The 26,932-nt window shown below is 45.2% G+C and overlaps 1 protein-coding gene and 1 long non-coding RNA gene across 15 annotated transcripts in view; one reads left to right on the top strand and one right to left on the bottom strand.

Moving 5' to 3' along the window:
• Positions 1-5,511, bottom strand: part of KCNMA1 (potassium calcium-activated channel subfamily M alpha 1) — a 546,631-nt gene extending 541,120 nt beyond the window's left edge. For all 14 annotated transcript variants that reach the window (XM_083440310.1, XM_083440306.1, XM_083440312.1 and 11 more), the window contains exon 1: positions 2,601-5,511. In XM_083440310.1, the coding sequence (XP_083296436.1) occupies positions 2,601-2,957 (357 nt within the window). In that variant the 5' untranslated portion in view covers positions 2,958-5,511. The remainder of the gene's footprint in view (positions 1-2,600) is intronic.
• LOC310677536 lies at positions 5,050-10,528 on the top strand. Its single transcript, XR_014511246.1, has 2 exons — positions 5,050-5,126; positions 5,508-10,528. It is a non-coding gene; the product is annotated as an uncharacterized lncRNA (long non-coding RNA).
• Positions 10,529-26,932: the final 16,404 nt, after the last annotated feature.

Below are 26,932 nucleotides of genomic sequence, written 5' to 3'. Positions count from 1 at the left end.
ACTTCTAGTCTCACAGCAGCAGAGACCTACAGCCAGTGAGCAGGAGATGGAGTCGGGCAGCAAAACGCAGCGGCTGGCTGACTTGCTCAGTGTAGCTCATGGCTCAGTATGGCTTGTTTTGCGTAAGTGGTATGGGACTTCTTTTGCTCAAGTGGAGGGCAGAGGGCTCTAGAGGCGGTGTCTGTACATCATGGGACTAGGGCTACAATCCTGAACAAAATGAGGCTGCTTAAATCCTACCAAAGTCAATGGGATAGGAGTAACCCAATTATACACAGGATAGCCACTGACTGACCCAGTCCAGAGAAATTTACATAGCAATCCTTTGCAAGTCTACAGAAAGCTAATTCTCAGTGTGTTCCATGCGCTTGCTCCCTAATAAGTGTGGTTTAGGACTGCAGTCCTAGCTATGCTTCCGTCCCACTGAAATCAACAGCACAAGTTAGTTGTGAGCTGCCATTTCAGTGGGTCTCAGGAGTGAGAAGCTTGCTCTGGATCAGGGACAATATTTCCAAGACCAATCCTAGGTCGGCTGTAGCCCAAGTATGGGAGCATAACACACAAATGCAGAAGTAAATTCCATTGAAATCAATGGGGGGGGCTTGCGCCCAAAGTAACTGGAGAGACCACAAAATATTCGGCCCACTGAAATCAATCAGCACAATCCTGTGGGAAGCCTTCCTGCACAAGCACCAGCAAAAGAAACCCCAGTGGTGTGCTCCTCTGTAGCTCTCTGCTTCTTTCAACGGAGCTTGCATGGGAGTAACTCCTCACAGGATTCTGCCCAAAATGTGTTTTCGGACAGCAATGAGCAAGGATCCCATGGATTTCAGAGAGGGTGAGATACTCAAAATCCTGGCTCCATTGACATTTGTGTGTAGATTCAGACCTGTTTCCTCCCACCACCTATTGCTCAGTTATTTTACTTGACAGTTTTCAGCAGTCACCTTAAGGGGGGCAATGTGGCCAGGTCTCTTCCACAACAATACTTCTGGCAAGCTATAATGTTTCTGCCTCTACAGTGCTTATGGGATTCTCCCTCCATGGCAGATGACAATTCCACATGGATTCTGCTTACAAAGAAGGCGGGAAAGAGCCATACAGAGTGGCTCAGTTTGAATTCTGACCTTACAGGGAGCAAGATTTTGAATAAATGGGAAGAAACAGGGGTGAACGAGAAGGGGTGGGCAGTGTGTGATTGTTTCAGGAATATTCACCCATTTAAATGTCTTCTTTGTGTTCTGTTTACATCTATTTTCACAGTCCGCCATCACTTGTGGCAAGTATTGCAAATGGCAAATCCCGAATTCCCCCTTTCCTCACCAAAATGCATTCACTGTCATTAGATCTAACATGAATGGGCAGTAAAACTCTTGAATTGGATTATAAATATTCTGAGTTACCATTTGTAACTTTGGGGGCCACCGAATCCATGTTGTTAGCTAGTTTATCCATTGATTTGTTACCACCTATGGCTAAACCAAGCAAAATGTGATTTGGACATAGCAAAATCGACAGTACTTGCTGCTAGAAAGGCAAACCCATCGGAGTGCAAGAGAGACCGGGCAGCAATAATGGAGCAAATTGGGTAGCAAGTTTATTACTGCCAAGGTATGTTTCCTTCTCAGCCTGTGTGAGGTGGGGAGGAGTAGCTGAAGCCACCATTCAACAAGGAAAAGAGGAACCACCACCACTGTTCTGAAGACTCCCTGTCCACTTCAGACAAAAGAAGTCTCAAGCTTTGAACCTCAGCTCACCCATGACCACTACTGAACTGCTGGCCGACACAATTTTATCCAGAATCTGAGGCTATTGCCTTTTGAGGATTTCTTTAACTTTTCATGCAGCAACAACAACAAAGGCCCACTGCTCTTCTAGTACCAAAGAAGCAGGAGGCAACCTGGGGCAGCAAACACACAACAAACAACTCTTGCTGAACTGATGATGGTTAGAAGGCAGGAGGTTGAATTACTGTCATTGTGTTAGAGTAACAATAAACCTTTGATGTTACTATGACTTCTATTAACGCTAAAACTCAATATATGGAAAACAGTATCAGAAGAGGAAGAAAGGGAAAATGGAAGGGGGAAATGAAGAAAATAGTAAACAAAGGGGCATGGGGAAAACATGGAGAAGGGACACAGTAAATCAGAAAGGACTAAAAGAAGTGAAGGAAAGAAAATGAATCTTCCCATCCCTTGCAGTTTACTTGGGACTAAGGCTGCAGTTCCCAAGGACTGAGCTGCATGTGACATTCAAAAGCACTTGCTCTCCTAAGCAGATGCCCTCAAGAATGAAGCCTCTGAACTGTCAACACGCAAAGGCTCCAGCTGCACGGTTGCAATCTTAACATACAGTTTATTTGTAAGTTTCCCTGAAATGAGTTGCAAATAACACCAGGGATAGAAGGGCCGCTTCACACATTCTGCAGGTGTAAACCCTCACCTTCCCCCCACTCCACGGCCATTCGCAGCTCCCTGGAGAAGACAACTGCAAGACACACGAATGTGCGCGCTTTGCACTACCCCAGCTTCCAGCCCCGCACTAGGCAACGTGTGAAGCGGCCCTCAAGCGGGAGAACCCGGGAAGAGAAACGTTACCTTCTCCTTGCCCCCACAGTGGCAGCAGACGGTCCACAGGTACTTGAGGGTCCTCCAGAGCAGGATAATAAAGAGTCCCCCGAAAAAGGTGACCATGGACGAGGCCAGGAAGGCCCACCACATGCGCTGCCCGCTGTCGCAGGGGACCTCCATGGTCATGGGGATGATGACCGCGTTGATCGCCTTGGCGGGCGCCGAGGAGGAGTCCGCGTTCAGGTTGCTGCTGGCGCTGATGGGGCTGTTCATCTTAATGCCGCCGCTGCCGCCGCCGCCTCCTCCCGAGTAGTAGCTACTGGAGCCGCTGGAGCCGCCGCCGCCGCCGCCGCCTCCTCCGCCGCCGCCGCTGCCATTTGCCATGGCTAACAGCGGGCAGGGCGCGCCGCCGGGGCCCCGGGGAGCTCCCGCTGCTGCTGCTGCCGCCGCCAGCGCCCTCGGCCAAGCCCATCCCCAGCCATAGCGCTGCTCTTCGGCGGGGAGGCGCGCAAGCCGAGCCTCAGCGCACGTCCAGGCAGGCGGCCGCCGCTCGGCACCTCTCGCTCTGGCGCCCTCGCCGCCGCCTTCCAAGATTCCGGCGCGAGGGAACCGAGCGGGAAATAAAGGCGCCGCCGCCTCCTCCCGGTGGCCAAATCAGCGGCTCCCCCTTCCCCCCACCCCCCTCCCCGAAATCAAGCCAGCAGCCACCCCTCGCGCCGGCACCTCACGACGCCCGCCACGAAGGGGAGAAGGCGGGCGGGCGGGCAGGCAGACGCGCGCAGCTCCCGGCCGAGATCCGGGGTTCGTCTCTTGGTCGCCTCACGCTTTGAGCGCCAAGGCGGAGAGCGAGCCTCGTCAGTCGCGCCCTCTCTCTTCACCGACCGGAGAGTGAGCCCACGCAGCCCTGCTCGTTCGGCGTCTCCCTCCGGCAAGTCCAGCCCCTTCCTCTCTCCTAATTCAGCCTCCTCCACTCGCCCAGCCGGGTTTGCGTCGTCGCTGCGGCGGCCGCCGCCTCGCCTGCCATCCTCGGCTGCTGCTGCTGCTGGTGCTGCTACTCGGCCGCCTCCTCCTCCTCCTCTTCGCCACCCGTTAGCAACGCGCCCAGCTCGCCGTTGCTGCGCGCCTCAGCTTCCCGGGCAGCTGGCGTAGGAGACTCGCCGGGCGCGCGGGAGGAAAGCGGCGCCTTGTGATTCGGCCGCTGAGGAGGCGGCGGCGGCGGCTTCGGCTCCCCAAGAAGAAGAAGGGGCTCCCCTCACGGCTGGAGGCCGAGCACGGACAAGCTGCTGCCTGGTCTCGGGGCTCTCTCCAGGCTCCCCCTCGCCTCCTCCCAAACGGCCCTGCGCGCTTCTTGGAGGCTGCCTCGAACAGATGGAGGCGAGCGAGAGAGCGACGCGCTTTACAGGTAGCGGCGCAGCAGCGGCGGGAGGAGCCAAAACGCAGGCGGCCCGTGTGACCTGCCGCTTCAACAAGTCCTCCTCGCACCACACAGAGAGAGAAGGCGAAGGGCTCCGCGCGTTGCTTGGACGCGGAGCAATTCGAAGGGCCGTGGAGGCGGCGGCGGCGGCGCAAGAGGGACGCGCAAAAAACCCTGCGCGATCCTGGTTGCTGAATGGCGTGACGCACTGGCTGTCACTCTCTTCTCTCGCTCGCTCCCCCCCCCCCCGCTCGCTTATACGGTTGGAGTCCCAATACACCGATGTTTTCCCAACCGCTCTCTTTTTCTCAGCAGATCTCAGTGACTTGCATGCCTAAATGGTCGGCCGGGGAGGAAGGACCCCAAATGGCAAGAAGGAAAGGCGGAAGAACAGAGAAATCAGCCTCCCCGCACCCCGGCTCGCCTGTTTGCCATTCATTCTTTCTCTGTTTTCCTTCGCTCTCCATCGGAAGAGCAACGAGACATAGGGAGCAGCCCGAGAGGGCGCCGAGATCCGCGCCGATTAAAGGCTGCTGTTGAAACCCAGCGTTCGGCTGGGATAGTTGGCGTTGTTGTTGTTCTTTATCGCGGCCCAGATCTGAAAGCAATCTTTGGCTGAGGGCAGGGAAGGAGGCCGTGGGTTCTGGGAAAATGAACGAAAGCAGCGAGCCGGATCTTGTGCCAGGGTTGAGTTGCAGAAACAGGTGCTTCGCGATGCGAGGGGGGGAGGTTGTTTTGTTTTGTGCGGGCTTTTGTCGCTCTCGCTTTTAAAGCGAAATACCCACCATGAATTTTTTTATTTTTTAAAAAACATCTCTGCGAATATGGCTCGTGGTTTTAAAATTGGCACAGATAGCAGGGTGGGGAGAGTGAGAGAGAGAGAGACTGACTTAATCCCAAAATGCAACAGAAGCAGCCTGGCAATGAAACCTACATGACATGCAGGGGGAGGGGAGGAGAATTCCAGGAGAAAGTAAAGCCCATTGTCAACGTCACAGCGACTGGATTCAGCCCGAGTCTCCCCTCGCGCGGAATTCCCAAGGCGCAAAAGCCAGTGCGCCTGGAGACCATTTGCACACGCGTCCCTCCGCGCCATCCGCAGAGATCTAGGCAGATCCATCCTCTCGCTCTCTCCAGCGGTAAACACCGCCGAGTCCGGCTGTGCACTGACGGACATGCTCTCCTGTTCGTCATATGTTTATAGCTCCTGCATAAAGCCACCATTATAAAATAATCGTTACTTAACCTATGACACAAGTGGTGTCCATTTTGGCATCTGTCACCGGGTTGTTTTTTCTTTCGCCTAAGCTGTCAGCCACTTGGGACTTTTACAGTGCTCCCTTTCGAATTATTGTGCAAAATAAAATAATATTATCTAATCCCCCCCCCACGCAGACAGTGAGGGGTTCTCCTGCACAATCCCCACTGAAATCCCATTCATTTCTATGGGTCAACTGCCCATGAGATTGCACATCCTGCCAGCAACCCTGACTCAGTTTGTTTTGTTCCCTTCTATGCAGGTCTACTCAGAAGTAAAGTCCCTTGAATTCAAGGGGACTTACTTCCAAGGAATTGCATTGTGAGCCAATCACTTGACTTTACAGTAGCATGTCTCATTAAAAGTAAAGGTACCCCTGACTGTTAGGTCCAGTCACAAACGACTCTGGGGTTGCGCGCTCATCTCGCTCTATAGGCTGAGGGAGCCAGCATTTGTCTGCAGACAGCTGCCGGGTCATGTGGCCAGCATGACTAAGCTGCTTCTGGCGAACCAGAGCAGCACACAGAAACGCCGTTTAGCTTCCCTCCAGAGCAGTACCTATTTATCTACTTGCATTTTCATGTGCTTTCAAACTGCTAGGTTGGCAGGAGCTGGGACTGAACAATGGGAGCTCACCCCATCACGGGGATTTGAACCGCCGACCTTCCAATCAGCAAGCCCTAGGCTCAGTGGTTTAGACCACAGCGCCACCCATGTCTCCGCATGTCTCATTAGAGTACAACTAATAGTGGTACCCATAATGTTGCTGAGCTAATAAGGCTGTGATGCCTTCGAAATTGTGAACAGGTAGAGAGGAGCTGTCTTAGCTAAAGGAACCATTCATCTCTACCCTTTTTCAAAAATGGGACTATGATGACACCCAGCTCTTTTTCTGTCATCATCTAAGACAGGTAACACTGTCTTAGATAATAATGGTGTGGCTGAGGGTCAATAACCTGAAGCTGAATTTTGACAAGATAGAGATCCTACAGTGGTGGTTCCTGGGTCAAGGAAGTGGTGAGGTGGCCTATTCTGAATGGGGCTGCACTTGCAGAGAAGGAGCAGGTTATTGGTGTGAGGGGGGACGTCTCTTTTTTTCATTACATATTGTATGCATTATGGTTATGATGTTGCAACTTATACTGGGTCTATGACAAAGGGCAGGATATATAAACTGCAACTGCAACCTACTGTTACTACTTAAAAATAGTAAGGATAACTGGGGCCTTATTCAGTCTGCCCTTTATGTATACCATTCAGGATGTCCAGCTCACCACTCCTAGAAGGGCTATTGGTAGGAAATGGAGTTGCCTGCAGTAAACTGCCATGCCCAGAGGGTGTGGAGATGGTGGATAATAGCCTTGGTATGAATTGATAGCTGTCATGCAATAGCATCTGGTGTTCAGCAGCTTGTCAAAATCAGAATAATATTCACAAGTCTAAAAGAACAGTGAAACGCTCGTTTTTAGATTTTGAATTTAAATCCCAGAATTTTAAAACTTTCCCCCATTTTTCTGCTTTTGGTTTGGTGGGTTTTTTGGGGGGTGGGGGGTGTCATTCAGCTCTCTTGGACAGTGTGACACAACAGTAGGGCAGCAGTGGCTGACAAGGAGCAGCAATGCGAGGACTTTTAAGACTGACCATACAAAAAGAAAAGAAAAGCCAAATACAGTGGTACCTCAGGTTAAGTACTTAATTCGTTCTGGAGGTCCGTTCTTAACCTGAAACTGTTCTTAACCTGAAGCACCACTTTAGCTAATGGGGCCTCCCGCTGCTGCTGTGCCGCCAGAGCATGATTGCTGTTCTCATCCTGAAGCAAAGTTCTTAACCTGAAGCACTATTTCTGGGTTAGCGGAGTCTGTAACCTGAAGCGTATGTAACCCGAGGTACCATTGTAAACTTTAAAATGCAGGGCTTCTGGTTTGGGCCAGCCTTTCCCAAAAATTAACTAATGTTTAATTTGGTATTAGGTATGTTATTGCAATGATTCCCAAACTCCACCCCCGCCCCTGGCCCACTTGAAAATTGCTGAGGGTCTTGACGGATAACCCAACGAGTTTTCTGCCTGTTGTAGCCGTTGTAACACGCTGTGCTAGATGTTCTATGATTTGGCTTCTAAATTGTATTTTTACAGACAAGTCATGAACCACCTGAATGAAGCTTGTGGATTATTGTGGTCCGCAGTCCACGTTTTGGGAAGCGCTGCACCTATTAGATATTTCTGCCCTTCTATCATAAAAACTCAAAACTGATCGCACCATTTTCAAACTCTATGGCTGCCATATTATACCCAATAACTTGAGAGCAAATTCCATTGAATTCAATGGGAGTGTACTTCTGAGTAGATGTCCATTGGATTACATTATAAAGCTGCAGTCCTATGCATACTCACCTGGCCCATTAAACACAGCAGGGCATGCATAAGATTGTGCAGGACACAACTCAGAAACATTTCAAGATTTTTAAAACAACTGCATGCAAATACCAATAAGGCTAACATTCTAAATAAGCACCACCCCACCCTGATACACTGAAAGCTGACCCAACTTACAGGATTTCTAGAGCATTCTCTCTCCTCTGCACCAGTTAATGAGCCCTAGGACTGAGAATCAATAAAAGAGGAATGCAAGGAGATAAACTGTGAATTAATAACCAGCCGTTAAACTAGGTCCCCTCTGCTTCTGCTCCTTCAGCTCCAAGGACATTTTAGCAGCAAGTAGACAAAAGGGCATTGCTTTTATAATCCTTGAATGTGGCTTCCGGGATGACAATTTTTGTTTTAAATTGACATGGTAGTAACCTGGTAGCCCTGTTCAGCAGAGGCTGTAGACTATCTAATCTGCCATGCAGTTGTGCATGATTTGGTCCCCACTGAAAGGCAAAGGCAGCTCGCTCACTCCAACCACTATTTAAAAAGGGGCAAAAGAAGCAAGAGCGAAACAAGACAGCAGGAAGACTGGGGAACCTCACAAGTGGTGTTGGTTTCACAAGGGCTTCTTTAGACTGGCGGCAGTGGCGGAAGGAAAGCCTTGACTATTTTAATGATGGTTTTATGCTCTTTAAGTAGACAAATGTAACTGGGATGAAATAGCACACACATTGTGAAATCTCCCTCACACAGAGTATGGAGCTCCTTTGATGAAAGGTGGGGTGCAAACTTCATCACCTCCATATGCATATTTTTATTGATTCTCTTGTTTTCAGTTCAATGCTGCTTCAAGGCAGCCATAATCCACATTCACGTTTTAAGCATTTGAATCATGGAACTGTAGGCTTGGAAAGGGTCCTCAAAGCTCATCTAAACCAATGCCTGTAGATGCAGGAAACCCATAACTCCTGCATGCTTGACAGGTGGGCACCCAGCCTCTGTTTCAAGATCTCAAACGAAGGAGAGTCTGCCACCTTCGGAGGCAGTCATTTGCATGGTTCTTCCCAGCGTTTAGTCTAAATCCTTCTAATTTAAACCCTGGTGATCACTCTGAAGCGTGCCCCACTGTGTTCATTGAGGCTTATTCCCAAGAAAGACTGTAGCTTGGGAAGTGCTTAGCTTTGGCTAGGTTGAGCTCTACCAAAGTAATTATTCATTGCCAATTAAGTAGCATCTGAGCACTTCAGATATTACAGATGAACGATCCTATTAAATCTGCCATGAAAGCGCACAAGAGGCATATATAGTTGATAATTGGTCAAATAGTTTTCCCCATCTTTATTTTCTACAAACATAAAATCTTAAACCATGAAGTATTGAGATCAGGCTCAGCTGAGAGCCCAGTGAACAATGGAAAAATGTTTCTCAATCATTCTTTTAGATTCCCATGGAGGTTTGCCAATGTGTTTTGCTCAGCTCTTCCTCCCCTCCTTCAGCAATTGAATAAAATAATTATTCTCATGTGAGTCTCTGCATTAATGTTATGAAAAATCATTTTATACTCTAAATGATTACCTATCCAGACTAGGGGTTCAAATACAGTACCTGGCTGATGTCTTAAAATGGTAATGTTAACTAGATGCAGAAGCATTCAAATAAATTAGACTCTGGAAACTATAAAACCAGTAGAAACATCCACGTTTCTACTTACAATATACTCGGGATGTAACTGAATCATTGCTGTTCCACAATTAAGTGCCTTAGGGTGCAATAGCCAAATCACTGCACATGCAGAAGTTCAGAGCCCCTGAAGTTATGGGAATGTCGCAGAGGTGCTATAACAAGTATTTAGGGCTTTGGGCCTCAGGCTGAACTATTCTCAAGGCAAACAAAGAAGGCACAATTTATTTATTTAATTTGTTGCTGCAAGATATGGTGCCGCTGACCCAGATGGCTTAAGAGGGGAACCCACTGTTATTAGTAATGATAATTAAATGGATATTTCATGATCAGAGGCAGTGTACCTCTGAACACCAGCAACTGGAGGAGGGACACAGCCTTAATGCCTTGTTTGTGGGCTTCCCAGAGGCCACTGTTGGAAAAAAGAATGTTAGACCAGATGCTAGACCTTTTATCGTCTGATCCAGCAAGACTCTTCTGATGTCTTTAAGTGCCACATATCCTGAATGGATCCATCATTAAACTAAATCTGGGGTGGCCGTGTTACCTGGCTCCTGAGAGCCCTGCTGAAAGATCTCATATCAATATAATAATTCTCCCTTGATACGTTGTGCATCATGTCCCAACAGCGTCCAAGCAATGTTTGCTCCATACCTTATTTAGCTCTTAATGCCTGGCACCAGCTTTTGTTTAAAGAGCTTGACCGGCTGTTACAGGGTAGGGACTGAGTGGGAAGGGAAGCTTGTGAGCCCCACACCACTGTTTGAAGAATGGTCTTGTTCCTTGCTACAAAGAACACGGTTCCTCTGTGCTAAGTGCAATATGGCATCTGTCAAATGTGCGTGCAGGGCACGGCTCTGCCATGCTAGAATTAATTTAGAGCTTCCTAATGTGAGTTCGTCCTGCTTTCTTTCATGCACTGTCCTCCACCAAATTCTCTGTTATCTTCTCTCTGTTGCTCCTTTTTCTTTCCACAGTGTAGCAAAGCAGTGCTAATGTGGCCAGGGAACTGCAAAGCCACCTACTTTGTTGGTATCTTTGTCAACGTGATGAACCATAGAACAGTAGAGTTGGAAGGGACCTCTAGAGACTTCTAGTCTGACCCCCTACAATGCAGGATTTTCAACTAAAGAATCCATGACAGATGGCCTTCCAACATCTTCTTAAAAACCTCAAACGAAGGAGAGTCCACAAAAGTTCTACCTGACCCTTAATAGAAAGCTCCTTTCTTGTAACTTGAATCCATTGGCTTATGTCCCATCCTCCGGAGCAGGAGAAAAAACTAGCTTGCTCTGTCTTCCACGTGACAGTCCTTTAGATATTTGAAGATGTCTATCACATCTCCTCTCAGTAGCCTCTTATCCAGGCTAAAAATACTGGACTCAAACTAGGAGTTGAGCACTGTCTCAGGCTGACTGCTCTGCAATGGGGAACAAGAGCAAATAGGTCAGTTTCCTGGGTTCTTGCAAGCCTACATACCTTAATTCTCTTACTGAATGTTAGAAGAGCTGGATGATTTTAAAAATAGTATCGCTGCATGTGTTCAAAAAATAGGATGAGTTTTGCATTTTATTCTGCCCATTCAAAAGCATGTTGGGATGCATTGAAAGGGTTAGGAAAGAACTCATCTTTAGAGTTCCCTCTTGTGGATATTCTGTGTACAGAAAAATTCCACAGTGGATTTAAAAAATATTCCTCAAAATGCAGTCCTGTATACTGTCAAGCTTAAAGTTGCAAAAGCTGTTTCTTAAATCATATAAACTCCAGGATGTTGTAGAGAAAATACCAATCTAAGCTGGCACATATTAACATTAATATTTGCTTTAAAACACATTTTTATTCTATAAATAAATATTTATTCTATAAATAGAAGCCTCATGAAGAAACATAATATCAATTTATTAGTTCTTCTGTCCAGTAAGTGTTCATTAGTCTTGCTGAATAACCAGGGTCATAACCATGCCAGCTCCTTCCCTAAATTTTCAGTTTTCATCTGAAAACAAAAGCATAATGGCACAAATTGATGCCTCCTCACTTGAGAGGCAGTGTGGTTTGGTGATTAGAGTGTCAGGCTAGGGCTGAGAAAATGTGATTATTGCTCTTTTTTATGTGCTAAAAATACATAACACAGGGCAGCCCTAAGTAAATTAGATCCCTACTCAGCTATGAAACTCACCTTGGACCAATCACTATCTCTCGGGCTAACCTACATCACAGGATTGTTGCAAGGATAAGAGAAAAGGCAGGATATAAATGTAATAAATAAATATATGCACAAAGCGCTGCCTGCACCCCACTCCCCACACGTGGCAATATTGATCTCCTTTACCTAATATGACCTTAGCCAGAGGAAGTACGTGGTGTAGCGGTGCCAACTTGAATAAAATATTGAGGGGGCCAGGTAAGCTCCCGACTTGCATTGTCAATCACGAGACACAGTGAACACATCATTTGAATGGTAATGCCCATTAACTTGGGGGAGGGCTCAAATATTTTATTGTGGGCTCTAGGAGTTGGCTGCTATGACCTGGTGCAAATCAACACTCCGATGGAAGGTTAAAGGTAAAGGGACCCCTGACCATTAGGTCCAGTCGTGACCGACTCATTGGCCGAGGGAGCCGCCATACAGCTTCCGGGTCATGTGGCCAGCATGACTAAGCCGCTTCTGGCGAACCAGAGCAGCGCACAGAAATGCCATTTACCTTCCCGCCAGAGTAGTACCTGTTTATCTACTTGCACTGTGTGCTTTTGAACTGCTAGGTTGGCAGGAGCAGGGACCGAGCAATGGGAGCTCACCCCATCACGGGGATTCGAACCGCCGACCTTCTGATCGACAAGTCCTAGGCTCTGTGGTTTAACCCACAGCGCCACCTGCGTCCCGATGGAAGGTTAGAGCATACCAAATTAAGCTTAAGCCACCTGACTCCCTGTGGTACGGTGGATGCTTTTGTACCTACACAGACCCACAACATGAGCAATGTGAGCACATCATCCGGGGAAACAAGGTGGTAATCCTGCTGATTGGTCGTGTGGACAGGTGCCGTACGCATTACGAGACAATTTTAAAGCAGAGCTAGCCAGATGCAGTAAGTGCCGTTGAGGTCACTGGCCACCCCAGAGAACGCACATAATGTCATCTCAGGGAAACACCTCCTGGCCGTGGGAGAACTCAGTAAAGAGAAACACGATAAAAGAAGCTTAGGTTGTTTTGAAATCCAATTAGGAAATTAAACCGAGAGGAACGTGTTTGGAGAAAATCCAAATGCTGCAGCAGGACAATACCTTTATTAGGACCAGCTGAAATGTCACCAAGTAGTGAGCATGATTTCAAGTGCTCCAGAACTGTTCTTCAGGTTGGCTGTGTATGTGATAAAATCTAGTCATGGTGCTGATGCCCCAACATGTGTAGACATTGTGGCTGGTGTCTCCTATCTACCCATTTGCCCCACCCTTTATCTGTATTTTGAAATCCAGCCTAAAGAGAAATCTTGCGCACTACTTTGTGACATTTCGGTTCTAAAAATATTGCTCTGCTGCAGCTTTCGGGATTCCCCCCCCCCCCCCAATTTGTCGACATGTTATATTCAGAGAAGTTACTTAATGGCATTTGGGGGAGAAACCATTTCACCCAGCGGAGTGAAAAGGGATAGCACTGAACCATCAAGAGAATGCCAAATCCCAGTCAATGAATGACTGCCCGTGGTTTCTAGAAGCTATCAATTATCTGAGCAAATATAATTTATCAACCTATTTACTTGTATCCTGCCCTTTGTCCTATTTGAGCTCATCCTCCGTTACACTGTGAAATCGCATCGCCATGAAAACAGCAGCCTAAATGGTACTGTTCAGGAAAGTTGATCAAAAATAAAATGAATTCGAACACAGTTCAAGAAGGCAGGAATGCCTTAAAAGAGAAGCTAATGCAGAAGCCATAATAAAATTTTATACTTAGAATCATAGAATCATAGAGTTGGAAGAGACCACAAGGGCCATCGAGTCCAACCCCCTGCCAAGCAGGAAACACCATCAGAGCACTCCTGACATATGGCTGTCAAGCCTCTGCTTAAAGACGTCCAAAAAAGGAGACTCCACCACACTCCTTGGCAGCAAATTCCACTGTCGAACTTCAGGTGCATCCATAAAGATTTCAACCCATGCACCATCACAGAAAAGGCTGGTCCCTTAACATAGCAGTTGCAAATAAATGTTCTGTATTTAATATATAAGGCTAGATGGTGATTGTGGCAACAGACCACAACCCATTTTTTACAAAGGCAATGAACAAACGGCAAGTTAAGAATAAGCAGCAATTGTAGAATTGGGTTGCAACATGCGCTAAATAAATTTATGTATACCGCAGTGGCATTACCATAGTCTAGAGCAGTAATTTGCCATGTGAAGTCAGAAAAGGCCTTAGAAAGTGAAACAAAAGCGTATGCAGATTTAATTGCCCAGCCATTTCCATTAGCTAACACAAATGCAGCAGATAAAAGCAGACACAAGGAAAGATGAATCACTAAGAGACCTGAAAGAAACAGCAGTTAAAGAGGGTGATCAGAAACCCCCAAGTAGCCGTGGTTTAAAGCCTAAGATACTCCTAGAGTTGCAAGCCATGTGATAACTAGGAGAAATTTTTGAGCATAGCTAGCAAGGCAGGGATAGAGCGATTAGGCAAATAAACCATGAAAATCAGCTGCACCGCAATCCCTCACACACTTAACTGACTTACTAACTGACATGAAAAGTAGGAAAGAAAAATACAAAAGGAAGGAAGAAATCTGATAAACAAAATAATGGTCATGATGTTTAAACATTGTATCAGTCCTTTCTCTTATTTCAGATTTGAACTAAGCCAGAAGGTGGAGCCACTGAAATTATACCCAGGTAACAACCTGATTTGGAAGAGAAGATTATAGGACTCTGCAAAATGCCATATACATGGATGGCACCATATTATGACTTTTTCTGAATCAAACTGGAGTGTGGGGCAGATTTTGCAAATCTGGGGTACAGAAGGCAATTAAAAAGGTACAGAAGGCAATTAAAAACTCACAGATATTTAAAAGTCATATTTTATGGTGCATCACCATACAGAATATTACATAGTAAAAGAGCTAATATATAAAAAAAGAGTGTAAACAGTGTGCTTTCACATAAAAAATGGTAGCAAGGTAGCAGCAGATCAGGGGAACAATGGGTGTGAAAAATGTGAATGAGTGGGAGGGAGGGGTTTTCCACGGACGTTTTTGAACCCCATGTAATGACGATTTTTGCATTTAAAAATCGGTCACCAGAAAAATGCATCATAACAATAAATATTATTAAGGGATGGCAAGATATAAACTTGGAACCCAAAGTATACTTTATACCTGCATATTGATATTATTATTATTATTATTATTATTATTATTATTATTATTATTACCAGCACATTGCACAACACTGCAATCAGTTTTGACAACCATACTGAAAAGATGTGCAGTTTCAGACAATTTCATGAGCAGTAATGACTCACTGTTTTAAGTACTGTAGTCAACTGAAGCTTAATAATTGAGATATGGCTAGACAACCCCCCCCCCCATAAGGGCTGAATGTTGGTGGTGGATAGGGCTGAAGCCATTGGTAGACAGAGCCACTCCTCTTCCCTCTATGCCACCCTTGTTTTCTCTCTTCACCCCCTCTTCACCCCCACTTAGCAGACTGCCAGGAGAGGGACATATCACTCTTTCCAGAGGTCTGAACTGATAGTTTACTTGCAGTTTAGACCAAGGGTTGCATGGAATTAGTCAGATGGCTGCAGGTTGTGAACCCCTGCATTAAGCACTTGACGTAAATGGAAGCAATTGGGGATGTTTTAAGAGAATTTAAATTCAAAAAAATATATTTAGAATGTGTGAGACCTGATGTTGAAAACATTTAACTTGTTTGTTTAATACACCTCTAGCTTACCTAGGAACACCTCTGAAACATAGCTGGTTGTCTGCAACGCTGCTAATAGGAGGGGGGGGCGAAATTCACTTCATCTCCTGTCAGTATTGATTTGCTAAAGAATCATAGCAATAGAAACACATGCCGCAGTAGCAATAAATGCAGTAACAGGAATAAATATGAGTATGAAACCTGGGCAGCAGAGCGCAGCAGTCCTTGTGAGGCTTCAGGCCCCGCCCTGGGCCAGGTGGTAAGTGGCAGGAAGGAGCAGGGCCCTCAGACACTCACACAGGAGAGTCCTCCTGGGCAGCAGAGCGCAGCAGTCCCTGTGAGGCTTCAGGCCCCACCCTGGGCCAGGTAGGTTGTAAGCGGCAAGAGCAGGGCCCTCAGACACTCACACAGGAGAGTCCATTCACAGAACATTCTGTTTCTCTATCACCACTCCTCCTGAAAGGTGGCAGGTGGCACAGAGAGCAGGCAATTCTTCACTGAACACTTCCACGTGATTTGATTAGGAATCTGGGTACCACCTCTTGTGTTCATTCCCATTCCCAGACAGCAACGAGGTAACTGCCTTTTTTATTTTTGAAGTGGTGTTGGATTGTAACTCCCATCAGCTGCAACCAATGGTCAGGGATGATGAGAGCTGTATGCCTACAACATCTGGCTACATTTGCTCTCAGTCAAAGGCGTGGATTAACAGTGCAAATTGACACACACAGAGACCATGCATCTGAGGGACATTAGTTTTTGGGTGAACCATAGTTATGGCTCTCGAAGTGTGAAACGAGTCTCTCTTTGAAATATTGAGAGGTGCTAGAAGAAGGTACAAATTTTGTTCCTGACCTTTTTCTCTCAGAAAACTATTCCAAATATTGCAGTGCTGCCCAGTGCTGCTGTGTGTCTGGGTTCTCACTGAAGTAGTCAACCTGTTTCAGGTGTATACCACTTCAAATTCAGTGGGTGGGAATGTCATGTGATAAAATGCTTCTCCGTACAAAGTGCCCATGCACCAAATAAAGCCAATGTTAGAGAGAAGGCTTCTAGACTAGTTTGACATTCTAGTTTTCCATGTGGAAGTATCTTTATGCTATCATTTATGTGGAGGAACATAATCCCTGACCTGCAATTTGAAGCAGTTCAAGCCCACTAGACTAAGAGACCTTTTGTTTTTCAGAGACACTTCACTTGTTTCATTCATTCACATTCATATTGGAACATGCTGATTAACTATTGTGAAGCCCTGATTCTATGTATTTGGATCTGATTGTCCCCGAGTATGAGCAGAATATAACAACTGAGATGTCATTCTTTTCTAAGTTCTTGATCTTGGTGAAGCTTGAGAAAATTTTGCTTCTCTTCCCTTGAAGAGGAAATGATCAAGTTTGAGAAGAAAGTTTGAGAAAAACCGTATCTGACATAATCATTTCCAAAGTGAAGCTTGTGAGACTATAACATCATATTTCAGTTTGTGAGGATCCATTAACCGATGGGGAAATAAAAATTACAACCCTTCCCCCATGGGTTCTATCCAATATAGCACCAAGCTGAAGGCACTTAACAGAAAACTTGTTCCAGTGGCAAAATGCTTTATCAGTGGAACATCGTTGTGCAAGAGCACTTATAGGCAGGTCGTTGTGACTTTGTTGCACAACAGAGTGCACCATCTGTTATGCCACAGATGTCTGCTAGCACAACTTTTGCACCAGATTCTTCTATTGTGTAATGTTAAAATTCACCCATTTGCTAGCATGAGAGCCCCTGTTCTGGGGTCAGAAAGCACTGGGTATACCCCCATTACATTTCTTGATTTGATGCACAGGCAGAAAAATGGAGCAGGAGAGAGTGGGGGGAAATGATTCTGTCAATTATCACACACGGTAGACTGCGGTCCAATTTTGAAAGCACACTTTTGATGGTTGGTGATCTCAGCTGGAAAGGTTGCAAGTAGCTTTGGATTAAATTCTCTTATGAGCATGCATCTCTGTGATGTATGATTACAATGTATTTTTAATTAAGGTTATCACAATGGGATCTTAGCAGACGTGGCTACATTTTATATTCCAGAATCATTGCAAGAAATCGTATTAAGCTGCAGCACAGCAAGCCAAGCAGTCTCGTTTGCTGAGCGAAATGTCATCCAAAGTCACCACCTCTGGTTTATTTTCTATTACCTTATCTCTCCCACCATGTTTTCCCACTGCCACCTTCTTAAGCAGGAAGTAATGTTGCTGCACAGATAGTGCCAACTATTGTTTATCTACCTTCAGCCGGTAGAGAATCCAAACACATACGGCAAGTGAGCAAATTTTAACAATATTTTTAATTGTTGCACAATTCACTCACTACATCCTACAATATGCTGCTATTGTAGTGCTTCAGATAATGCTCTTTGCAATGAGTTGTCTTTCCTTTCATAATACCACAGCTTCAAAGTTGGCCTGTGCTTCACGCCAGAGGAGTGCTGGCATTTGAGATATTGCTCAGTCTCCCTGTGTAGTGATTGCTGCAATGATTGCTGTAATGTAGAGGCACTTTCTTACAGCAAACAAAGGGATGAGAGTTGAGAGGTGATTCTTGGGGGTTTGTGTAGCGGAGCTGAGAGAGGAGATTCAATAGAATCTCTTGGGGAGCCATATATTTGGCAATACTGTGGTACTTCGGGTTACAGACGCTTCAGGTTACAGACTCCGCTAACCCAGAAATAGTACCTCGGGTTAAGAACTTTGCTTCAGGATGAGAACAGAAATCGTGCAGTGGCGGCACGGCAGGAGACCTCATTAGCTAAAGTGGTACCTCAGGTTAAGAACAGTTTCAGGTTAAGAACGGATCTCCAGAACGAATTAAGTTCTTAACCCGAGGTACCACTGTAAAATGTTATATTAATTTGTTCAGTGTGACCTTTATGTTAGCAAACCTCCAAGTTAGTACATTCTGCATGTTCATCTGGGTGCAGAAATTTTATGAGATCATCTGCTTTCTGTTGGAGAGACACGTTTGGAAGAGAGATTCCTACTCTCCAATGGCAATTCATCCAAGCACATCAAAATTTGCTTAGATTTTACATCTGCCCTCATCCACCTTAAACAAATATTCTCCATAGAAATTCTCAGGCTAGAATAAATCACAGACATTTAGCTTTCTGAATAAGTGAATTTTTCCAGAAGTTACAGCAAACGAGTCTCCATCTGCTGGCAGTAAAACAAATATGAAAAAAGGTTCCAAACAACTTAAAAAGAAGTAACTTGGTTTCCTTACAAGAAGGATCATGCAATCTTTGGGTTAGCATATGTGCAAGCTATAAAATCTCTTTTAGAGAGATTCAGTTCACTTGCAGGGAGCCATGGCTGCATGGCTTCTTGCTTGTTTGTTCTAGGAAGCATGAAGGTTGGGAAAGGGTTGAGGGCAGAGGCTGTGGAGAGCCTGCGAAGCTGAACTTCAATTTCCATCAGTCCCAGGAAGCATGATTCAATGGCCAGGGATAATGGGAGCTCTGAAATGAATTAAGTTCTTAACCAGAGGTACCACTGTATGTATACTAGGACAAATGTGCACCGAAATGCCAGTTTTCAATGGGTCTTTTTGTTTTTTGTTTAAATGCAAACTGATGTGGAAATGTGGCAAACTGAACTTTAGACTGGAAAAATGAGAAGCTGAGAGAAACTGAAACTGACAGATTGATTGATTGATTCATCCATCCCTACTTTTGAGGAGACATGTCTAGAATTGCACTGTTTCAGAGTACCAAAAATCGCTGGGGTGGATCTTGACCCAGTTCATACTTGCTGTTTAAGGGTGAAATAAGTCCTTTATCACCCCACAACTCAAAGCAAAATGTGAGACTTCCCATTTGCCATGCCTTTTAGCCACTGAGTGAGCTTTCCAGTAGTACAGCCCTGCTTCTGAGAGCCACGTGGGTTGCAGGGTAGAAGGTGAAAACTTCTATTTCTCAAACTCAGCTCTACCAAACCACCCATAAAACTGTTCTTATAAAACCATTGCACTGGAGTGCTTCTACAAAGGGAGGGAGAGAATCGTTATAAGAAGTCTCAGCTTTACAGTGCTGCATTATCTGCGTAAAGCTGTATCAGACATGGGCTTAATGTAATAATATGCTCTGCAAGATAGATTAATTTCTCCATCTAGGTGTTTTTGAAGTATTCACGGCTGCCTGACACCAAAAATCGGTTCTGAGGGAGAAAGGTGGCATATGGGGCAGCAATATTTGTTCCACCTCAAATGATCTGAATACTCAAGTCAATTTCTAGAAGAATTGACCTATTTGAGCTTTTAATTGGCTGGCATTATCATTGCCCCTGAATTGTTTGGTTTCATTTTGCATAATGCATATCTGTTTTCTTCTTCTTCTTCTTCTTCTTCTTCTTCTTCTTCTTCTTCTTTTTAAAAAAACCCAAATGGTGCCTCAAAGTTATTGACAGTCAGTGTTTAGTCCTGTCGTGACTTTCTTCCTGAATCAGGTGGGTTAACTGTGAACATAGGGAGCTGCCTTCTTATGGGGTATATATGGGGTACACCTGACCAATGTAACCCGCACTTGTTATTCCTAGAACCATAGAATTGTAGAGTTGGAAGGGACCTGAGGGTCATCTAGTCCAACCCCCTGCAATGAAGGAATGGTTAGTAGCACTTCTCCAAGGTTGTCCAAATGCAAATCTTGAAGTTTGCTTGCCTGCTTTTTTTCAAAAGATAGTTTGAATCTGCTTCCTGAGACTCTTAAACTCAGATTCTGGCCAGGCACTTTCTGCAATGGGAAGCTTGATCTCTCCACCTTTGTGCCATTGGAGCTCCCCTACTGCCAGAGGCTTCTGTGATAAATGAACTCTGGAAGCCATCCTCAACCCATTTTGAACTTGGGAGAGTTCATTATTCTTCTGAGCTTGCTGTCAGTCCATTACTCCTCAAAGCTGCATTGGGGGGGTGGGGGGACAACACAAGCCAGTACAAAACAAGAGCAACAACAGATGCTTAGAGCTACCACTTGATTAAAGAACTCTTAGTCAATCAAGTGTATGAGTTCACAGTGAAATTATATGTGCACAGTTCCTTGGGAGTAAGTGACACGACTTAACCCAATGGGACTTCTAGATAAACATGCCAAGTCAGTGACTCGGTTAGTTATATTTGCATATATTTGCACATACCAAAACAATAGTCCTGAAGCAAAAAGCATCCTTTGTGTTTGTTTGTTTGTTTGTTTGTTTGTTTGTTTGTTTGCTACCTTTCTATGCCCCCTTTCCTCCAAGGAGCTCAAACTGGTGTACATAGCTCTCTCCACAACTCCCCCTCCATTTTTATTCTCACAACTAGGGTTTTTTCCCCAGTCGGAGCTCACCAGGAGACAATGCCTGGCTAAGAGACAATGCCTGGCTAAGGTAACCCAGTAAGCTCCATGGCTCAGTGGTGAACCCTGGTCTCCCAGGTCCTAATGTGTGTGCTGGAACAGGCATCATCTTCCAAATGGCATTTCCTTTCATGTAAGAGAGGAGAAGAAGGTTTATTTTAAGATGGTCCTTGCTGCCTGCACTTTTTCCTAGTACTTATTAGCAGCCCCTGTAATAGCATATGCCAATCTGATTTTTTCACTGTAATTTATTACTGCAGATCAGTCAAGTTGGCATAACTTGATATAAAATACACCCCTCAATGAACTGTTTTCACCCTGGTACAATTCCTTATCTCAAACGAGTCCAGGAAGGCATTGGTAAATATTCTGAGCTCTTAATACTTAATGTAAAGATCAGCACACTAATCCTAGGTTATCAGCAAACTTAATTTTCACCTCCTGCTGAGGTTCTGCAGAGACAATAGTATCTTCCTCTTAAAAAACAACAACCCCAGGATTCAGGAAACATACAGTCAACCAGTTGCGTCATTTTATCAGTAGGGCCATGTCCTTTTTGCTGTCAGCTAGGAAAGGTAAAGAAAATAGCAGATGGGAACTTGTAGGAAATAAACAATAAAAAAGGAATAAAGGTATTATGAGAAATCACCCGTCTAAAAAAGACCCCCTCCCCTTTCCATTAGAATACATTGACTTAAAATAATACAAGAACTCCAATTTTCCAATGGCTGGGTAGCTCTCAAAGCTCCACTGGAACCCCCTCTTTGCACCTCAATAATCTCACAAACCAACACTTCACTGGGCCACAGACCAAGGAATGGGTGAGAGATATGCTGCAGCCTTGCTGGTACAGGTTACTGATGAGGAGAGCATAACTCTCAAAGGAAAGGCACAGCAGGATGGTGCTTATGTAACAAAGGGCATTTGTGAGGTCAGAACTAGTGACATGTCACAGATCTGGCCCTTGAGCAACTTAGGAGGTGAGGTGGAATCCTCTCCCCAAGTTTGCCACCCCTGCTTTAGGGGTTCACCAGATCTCAAACATCTTCTAGGAAGACCTCTAGATTTTGTTTTGAGATGGCGTTTGTCCAGTACTGAAATTCTACCCTCATCGCTGAAGCTAAAGCAGCTGCTTCAGTAACAGTCCCTGTACTACAGGATCAACAAAATGTTTGCAAGGCTGATATTAGGTCACCTTTCCGGTATAGACTGAATACTGTACCAGCGTAAGATTAAGAAATGGTGGAAGCAGCTAGATTCTGTTACACTGAAACCAGCAGCTAAGTGACATTCAGCAAGAGATTGGATTGCATTTTAATAAGCTACAAACAGCCGATAGAGTTGATCCCGTGGAAAATAACTCTTGAAGATTTTCCACTTTGATCATGGAAAGAGAGAATCAGCAAGAATGTCAGTAAATGGAAAACCTCTCTACATACTCAGGAAGAACTCCTTGACCTGTGATGTAACTTAACAGCTCTCTTGCAGAAAGGTAGAATATTTTGGGAAAGCCACATAGGTTTTGATACGATGTCAAAACACTGCAATGGAGGGGAAATAGCAAGGAAAGTGTGGAAAGTTCTTCCGCATGAGTCCCATTGAAATGAATGGGAGCTACAAAGGAGCATAGTAAGTGCTGTTATTGTTCATTTCCTCAAGATTTGTCTTGCAGAAGAACTGCTTGTATTTGGTTACAATTAGAACACATCCACACCACGGATGTAAACTGGTTCCATAATAATTCCCTTTCCAGTGCAGAAATCTGGGAGCTATAACTTTGCACAGAAGGCTAGAGATCTCTAACAGAGCAGCCCCACCAAGCTACAGTTTTCAGGGGTTCGGGTTGGGGGGAATCTTATACCTCAGAGTGGTGTAAAATCAACATGACTTCGTAGTGTAAATCTGTTTTTACCTACAGTTGTGTAAACATACCTGACGATCGCTTTCCTGGAAGGTAGCACATTCTTGGGGCAGTCTTCTTCATGGTCGGTATCCTTGTGAGACTGCTGTGAATCAGGTGGTTGACCTGGTCAGCTGATCTTAGAACCCATTTGGATAGGCTTTGGGCATGGTCAGATGGTGAGAACTTAGGGCTGGGGTAGGAACTTAGGGTAGGGGTCCTGCCCTAACAGCTGAACTTAAGCCTTCAAGTAGTATAGAAGAGAGATGCAATGCAGTATCCGGCTCCCATTCTGATGATGTATGGATGCTTGGGAAGCAGTTAAGGCTCATCATCAAGGATTTCTCTGCAGCAAACCAGCTCAAGAGGACTGGATACATATGGTGGCATTTGTAGTAAATTCTATTTGCAGGTTCAGTAAGTGGCAAGCAATCATACCTGCAGATAGTATTTTTTATTTAGTCGTTTAGTCATGTCCGACTCTTCGTGACCCCATGGACCAGAGCACGCCAGGCACTCCTGTCTTCCACTGCCTCCCACAGTTTGGTCAAACTCATGCTGGTAGCTTCGAGAACACTGTCCAACCATCTCGTCCTCTGTCATCCCCTTCTCCTTGTGCCCTCAATCTTTCCCAACATCAGGGTCTTTTCCAGGGAGTCTTCTCTTCTCATGAGGTGGCCAAAGTATTGGAGCCTCAGCTTCAGGATCTGTCCTTACAGTGAGCACTCAGGGCTGATTTCCTTAAGAATGGATAGGTTTGAACTTCTTGCAGTCCATGGGACTCTCAAGAGTCTCCTCCAGCACCAGAATTCAAAAGCAGATAGTATTAGCATCTGCCTAAATTAGCATCTGCCTAAATCAGCTTCAATCCTACCCCCTACAAACAGAACAAAACAGCAACACCCTGAGAAGTCATTTTGCCAGACAGCTGTAGATGTTTAAACGTCTTTCTTTTTTAATGGCCAAATTAAAATAAAAACCTCTCTCCCCAATCCCCACTGTGACACACAAACGTCCAGGCAGCAGTCTTGTTTAAAATCAATTGTTAGATCGCTGTGCAGGTCATACCCAGCGACTCTTGAGTTGGTTGGCATCCATTTGTCTTGGGAAACAATGGAGGAGTGCACATTTAGAGGTGAAGTCGAACCATTGGAAGGTTGATGTGTTTGCTGTGGCTGTAGAGACAGATACAGGAAAGATATGTTTTGTTGCAGCTGGGGCAGGTGAAGGTGTTTGGTTGTGCTAATGCAGATGCACTATGTTAACATTCATTGCTAGTGTCCAGACTGTCAAAAAGCACAACACTGGCCCATGTAATTAAAAGTAGTTCACTAGATTGAGGGAAAAGGTAGCTCTTTCAAAATCACTCAACAGTTTCAGAATGTAAACATAGCAAAGTCTGTAATCCATCTATTTACAGACTAGCTGATGCCTTTATGGGCTACTCATAAAGTATCCAATAGGAATCAAGCCATACCCAAGGAATCAGGTCATTAACCAGCAAGGAATATTTAATTATTAATTGGGAAGTATAACCTGCCCCAACCCAAAGGCAGGAAACAGTAGCCTCTCCAGAGAACAGAATGAAATTTAACCAAGATTGAAATCCCCATTCAGCCATGAAGCTCACTGAGTGACCACTGTCTCTGAGTCTACATCGCAGGGTTGTTTTAAGGAGGAAACTGGATTGGGGAGAACCAAGTATGCCACGTTCACCTCCTTGGAGGGAGAGTGGGATGGAAATATAATAAATAAGTAGCAATACATAAAATCCATTGGCATTTCTCCTCCTTTTCCCAACATAACCCTGAGGCTCCAGACATTAGCCAAAGCAAGTGCATCTGAGAGGTGTGCAGCAGTGAATTGCAGAAGTGGATTCCAGAGACCACAGGCTTGAACAATTTCAAGAGTCCAAGGGAGACAGTGGCCAAGGTGCTTATTGAGAGGGCAGGGCACACGGAGCCAAAGCAGATGCAACCCCACCCAGTTAGGAAGCCCCATCCCATCCCCAGCATATTTGTTCCAAATGCATTGCTACTTGTATTGTTGTTGTTGTTCTTTAAATTGTCATGAGCCACGTTAGAAGCCAATTTATGATTGGCAAGCTGGATAAAGATACGCAAAGAAATTAGACCTTGGAGTATTTCAGTGCCAGAGCTTCCCCATCTGCACTGGCTCAGTACACCAGCAGCTTCACTCTGTTACAAAACCTCAGGCAAGGCTGGGTGCCTGGGACTGTCAAGTCTGATTAGCAGACATCATAAACAATTATTTGCTGTCTATTGCTGCTGCCACTACAGTCGGAAGTGGAAATGTACAGAATGAACGCCAAGCTTGCTCAGGAGTCTTTGGTGAAGTACTTCATCTAACGCGTTGTGGAAGTCCAAGGCTCAGAGTTTTGCACGTCTTCTAACGTTTGACATTGCACAGCTCACCTAAACACCAATATCAACATGATTCAAAGTGTATGGCTTCCTGCAAAAAACACTGAGAATGTAGTTTGTATGGGGGGGCTGGGAATCATAGCCCTGTGCAGCTCCCAGGAGTCTCCAGAGGAAGTAATGTGCTTTAAATGTATGGTACACATATGACATTACAGTCATACCTCGGGTTACAGATGCTTTGGGTTTTGCGATTTCAAGTTGCGCACCGCGCCGAACCCAGAAGTACAGGAACGGGTTACTTCCAGGTTTCGGCGCATGAGCAGAAGTGCTAAATCATGCTTTGCGCATGCACAGAAGCACCGAATTGTGACCCGCACGTGCACAGATGCGGCGCTGCGGGTTGCAAATGCTGCGGGTTGCGAACATGCTTCCCACACGGATCACGTTTGCAACCCGAGCGTCCACTGTAATCAGCAACACGCTAGTCCCCTCCTTGCCGTGCATTAGATCCCTGGCCTGCTGTTGTCCTTTTTTTTCCCCCAACCCAAGACAGGAGATAATATCAGTCTGTTCTAGAGATTTATGCTGAGTGGAATTGTGTTAAATAAATTTTTCAAAAAATCTTTTGGAGTTCTGAACAAGTTTTAGAAGCCAGGTTTCTTTAAACTGCCATCAATCACTATTAAAATATATTTTTCCATGAAGTTTCTTTTTATATAGAGCTGTGTTTAATTATTTAAAATGAAGATTAAAAATGCCCTTTTGCATGATTTTAAAGACAACTGTTGGGGTGTCTCAGTTTGTAGAGCATGAGACACGTGGGTTTGAGTCCCACATTGGGCAAAAGATTCCTGCATTGGACTAGGTGACCCCTGTGGTCTCTTCCAGCTCTACAGTTCCATGATTCTAAAGGGCCCCTTTGAGTTCATGCCCCTGCCACGAAAACTCATTTTAAAAAGACCTGGGGCAGCATGTGCAATTTGTCAGCATTAGCAGTCAAGGGGAGGGAAGAACGAATGGAAGAGGTAGCCTTGGGTCAACAGATCCTTGGATTACATGGGTGTTTGGGACTGGCAGGATGAGGGTGGGAGAAATTGTTTGGGCAGGTGGTGGGATTTTGGAAAGGATTCAGGGGACAAGTGGAAAGCTGGTTATGGGATTTGGGTGGGGCGAAGACAAGCTGGTAAGGCAGGCAGCTGGTGAAGGGGCAGCAGCAATGCCAGTAAAGGGGGTTTGGCATGTAAACTGTGAAAGGCTGGCACACTGGAAAGGGGATTGGATGGTGAGGTGTTTCGAAGGTGGTTGATGGGTGCAGGAGTGCCATGACCCTGGGGTGATCAGCTTGATAGCTCAGTTGGTTACAGCATGGTGCTGATAATGCCAAGGTTGCAGGTTCGATCCCCATATGGGACAGTTGCATATTCCTGCATTGCAGAGGTTTGGACTAAGGTGGTCTTCAGGGTCCCTTCCAACTCTACAATTCTATGATTCTATTATTCTATTCCTCATCTTCAAGGAAGAAGGCTGTAGATTTGTATGAAGTATCAGATGAATAAATATAATGAATAATAACAATGCTGATGCCTGATTGAGGTTGGTTTGGTGGAATTGACATTTTTGCCAATCAAATACACTTCCCTGCTTACTGGGAATGTGACCCTCTGATCTGCAGTTTATTATTCATAGAGTGCTTCCTTGCAGTGATTTTCCTTCAAAAACTGGCAGTCCACAGGGTTACCACACTATTGCAGCATACTCTGCATCATGGTCTCATTCAAGAGAATTTTCCTAATATATATCTTAGGGGCGGTGGGATTGTTTTATTTAGATTTTTAAAAGCAGAATCCAGCAAAAGACATACATTTCCTCCATGGGTGCAGGCTTGCTACACTCCAATTCCTACCTCCATTTCTCGCCTCAGTTTACTTCTTGCCAAATATCCCACACATACCAATTTGATGTTATTATATAAACAACCCCCCTTCACATTAAAGTAATGGTAGACTTGCAGATAAGCAGTCAACGTTAAATTTAACCATGCAGCAATAAACAATGACTAAATTAA

The sequence above is a fragment of the Podarcis tiliguerta genome (assembly GCF_965153285.1).
Source record: "Podarcis tiliguerta genome assembly, chromosome: 5".
NCBI lineage: Eukaryota > Metazoa > Chordata > Lepidosauria > Squamata > Lacertidae > Podarcis > Podarcis tiliguerta.
This window is presented reverse-complemented; position numbering and strand designations above follow the sequence as displayed.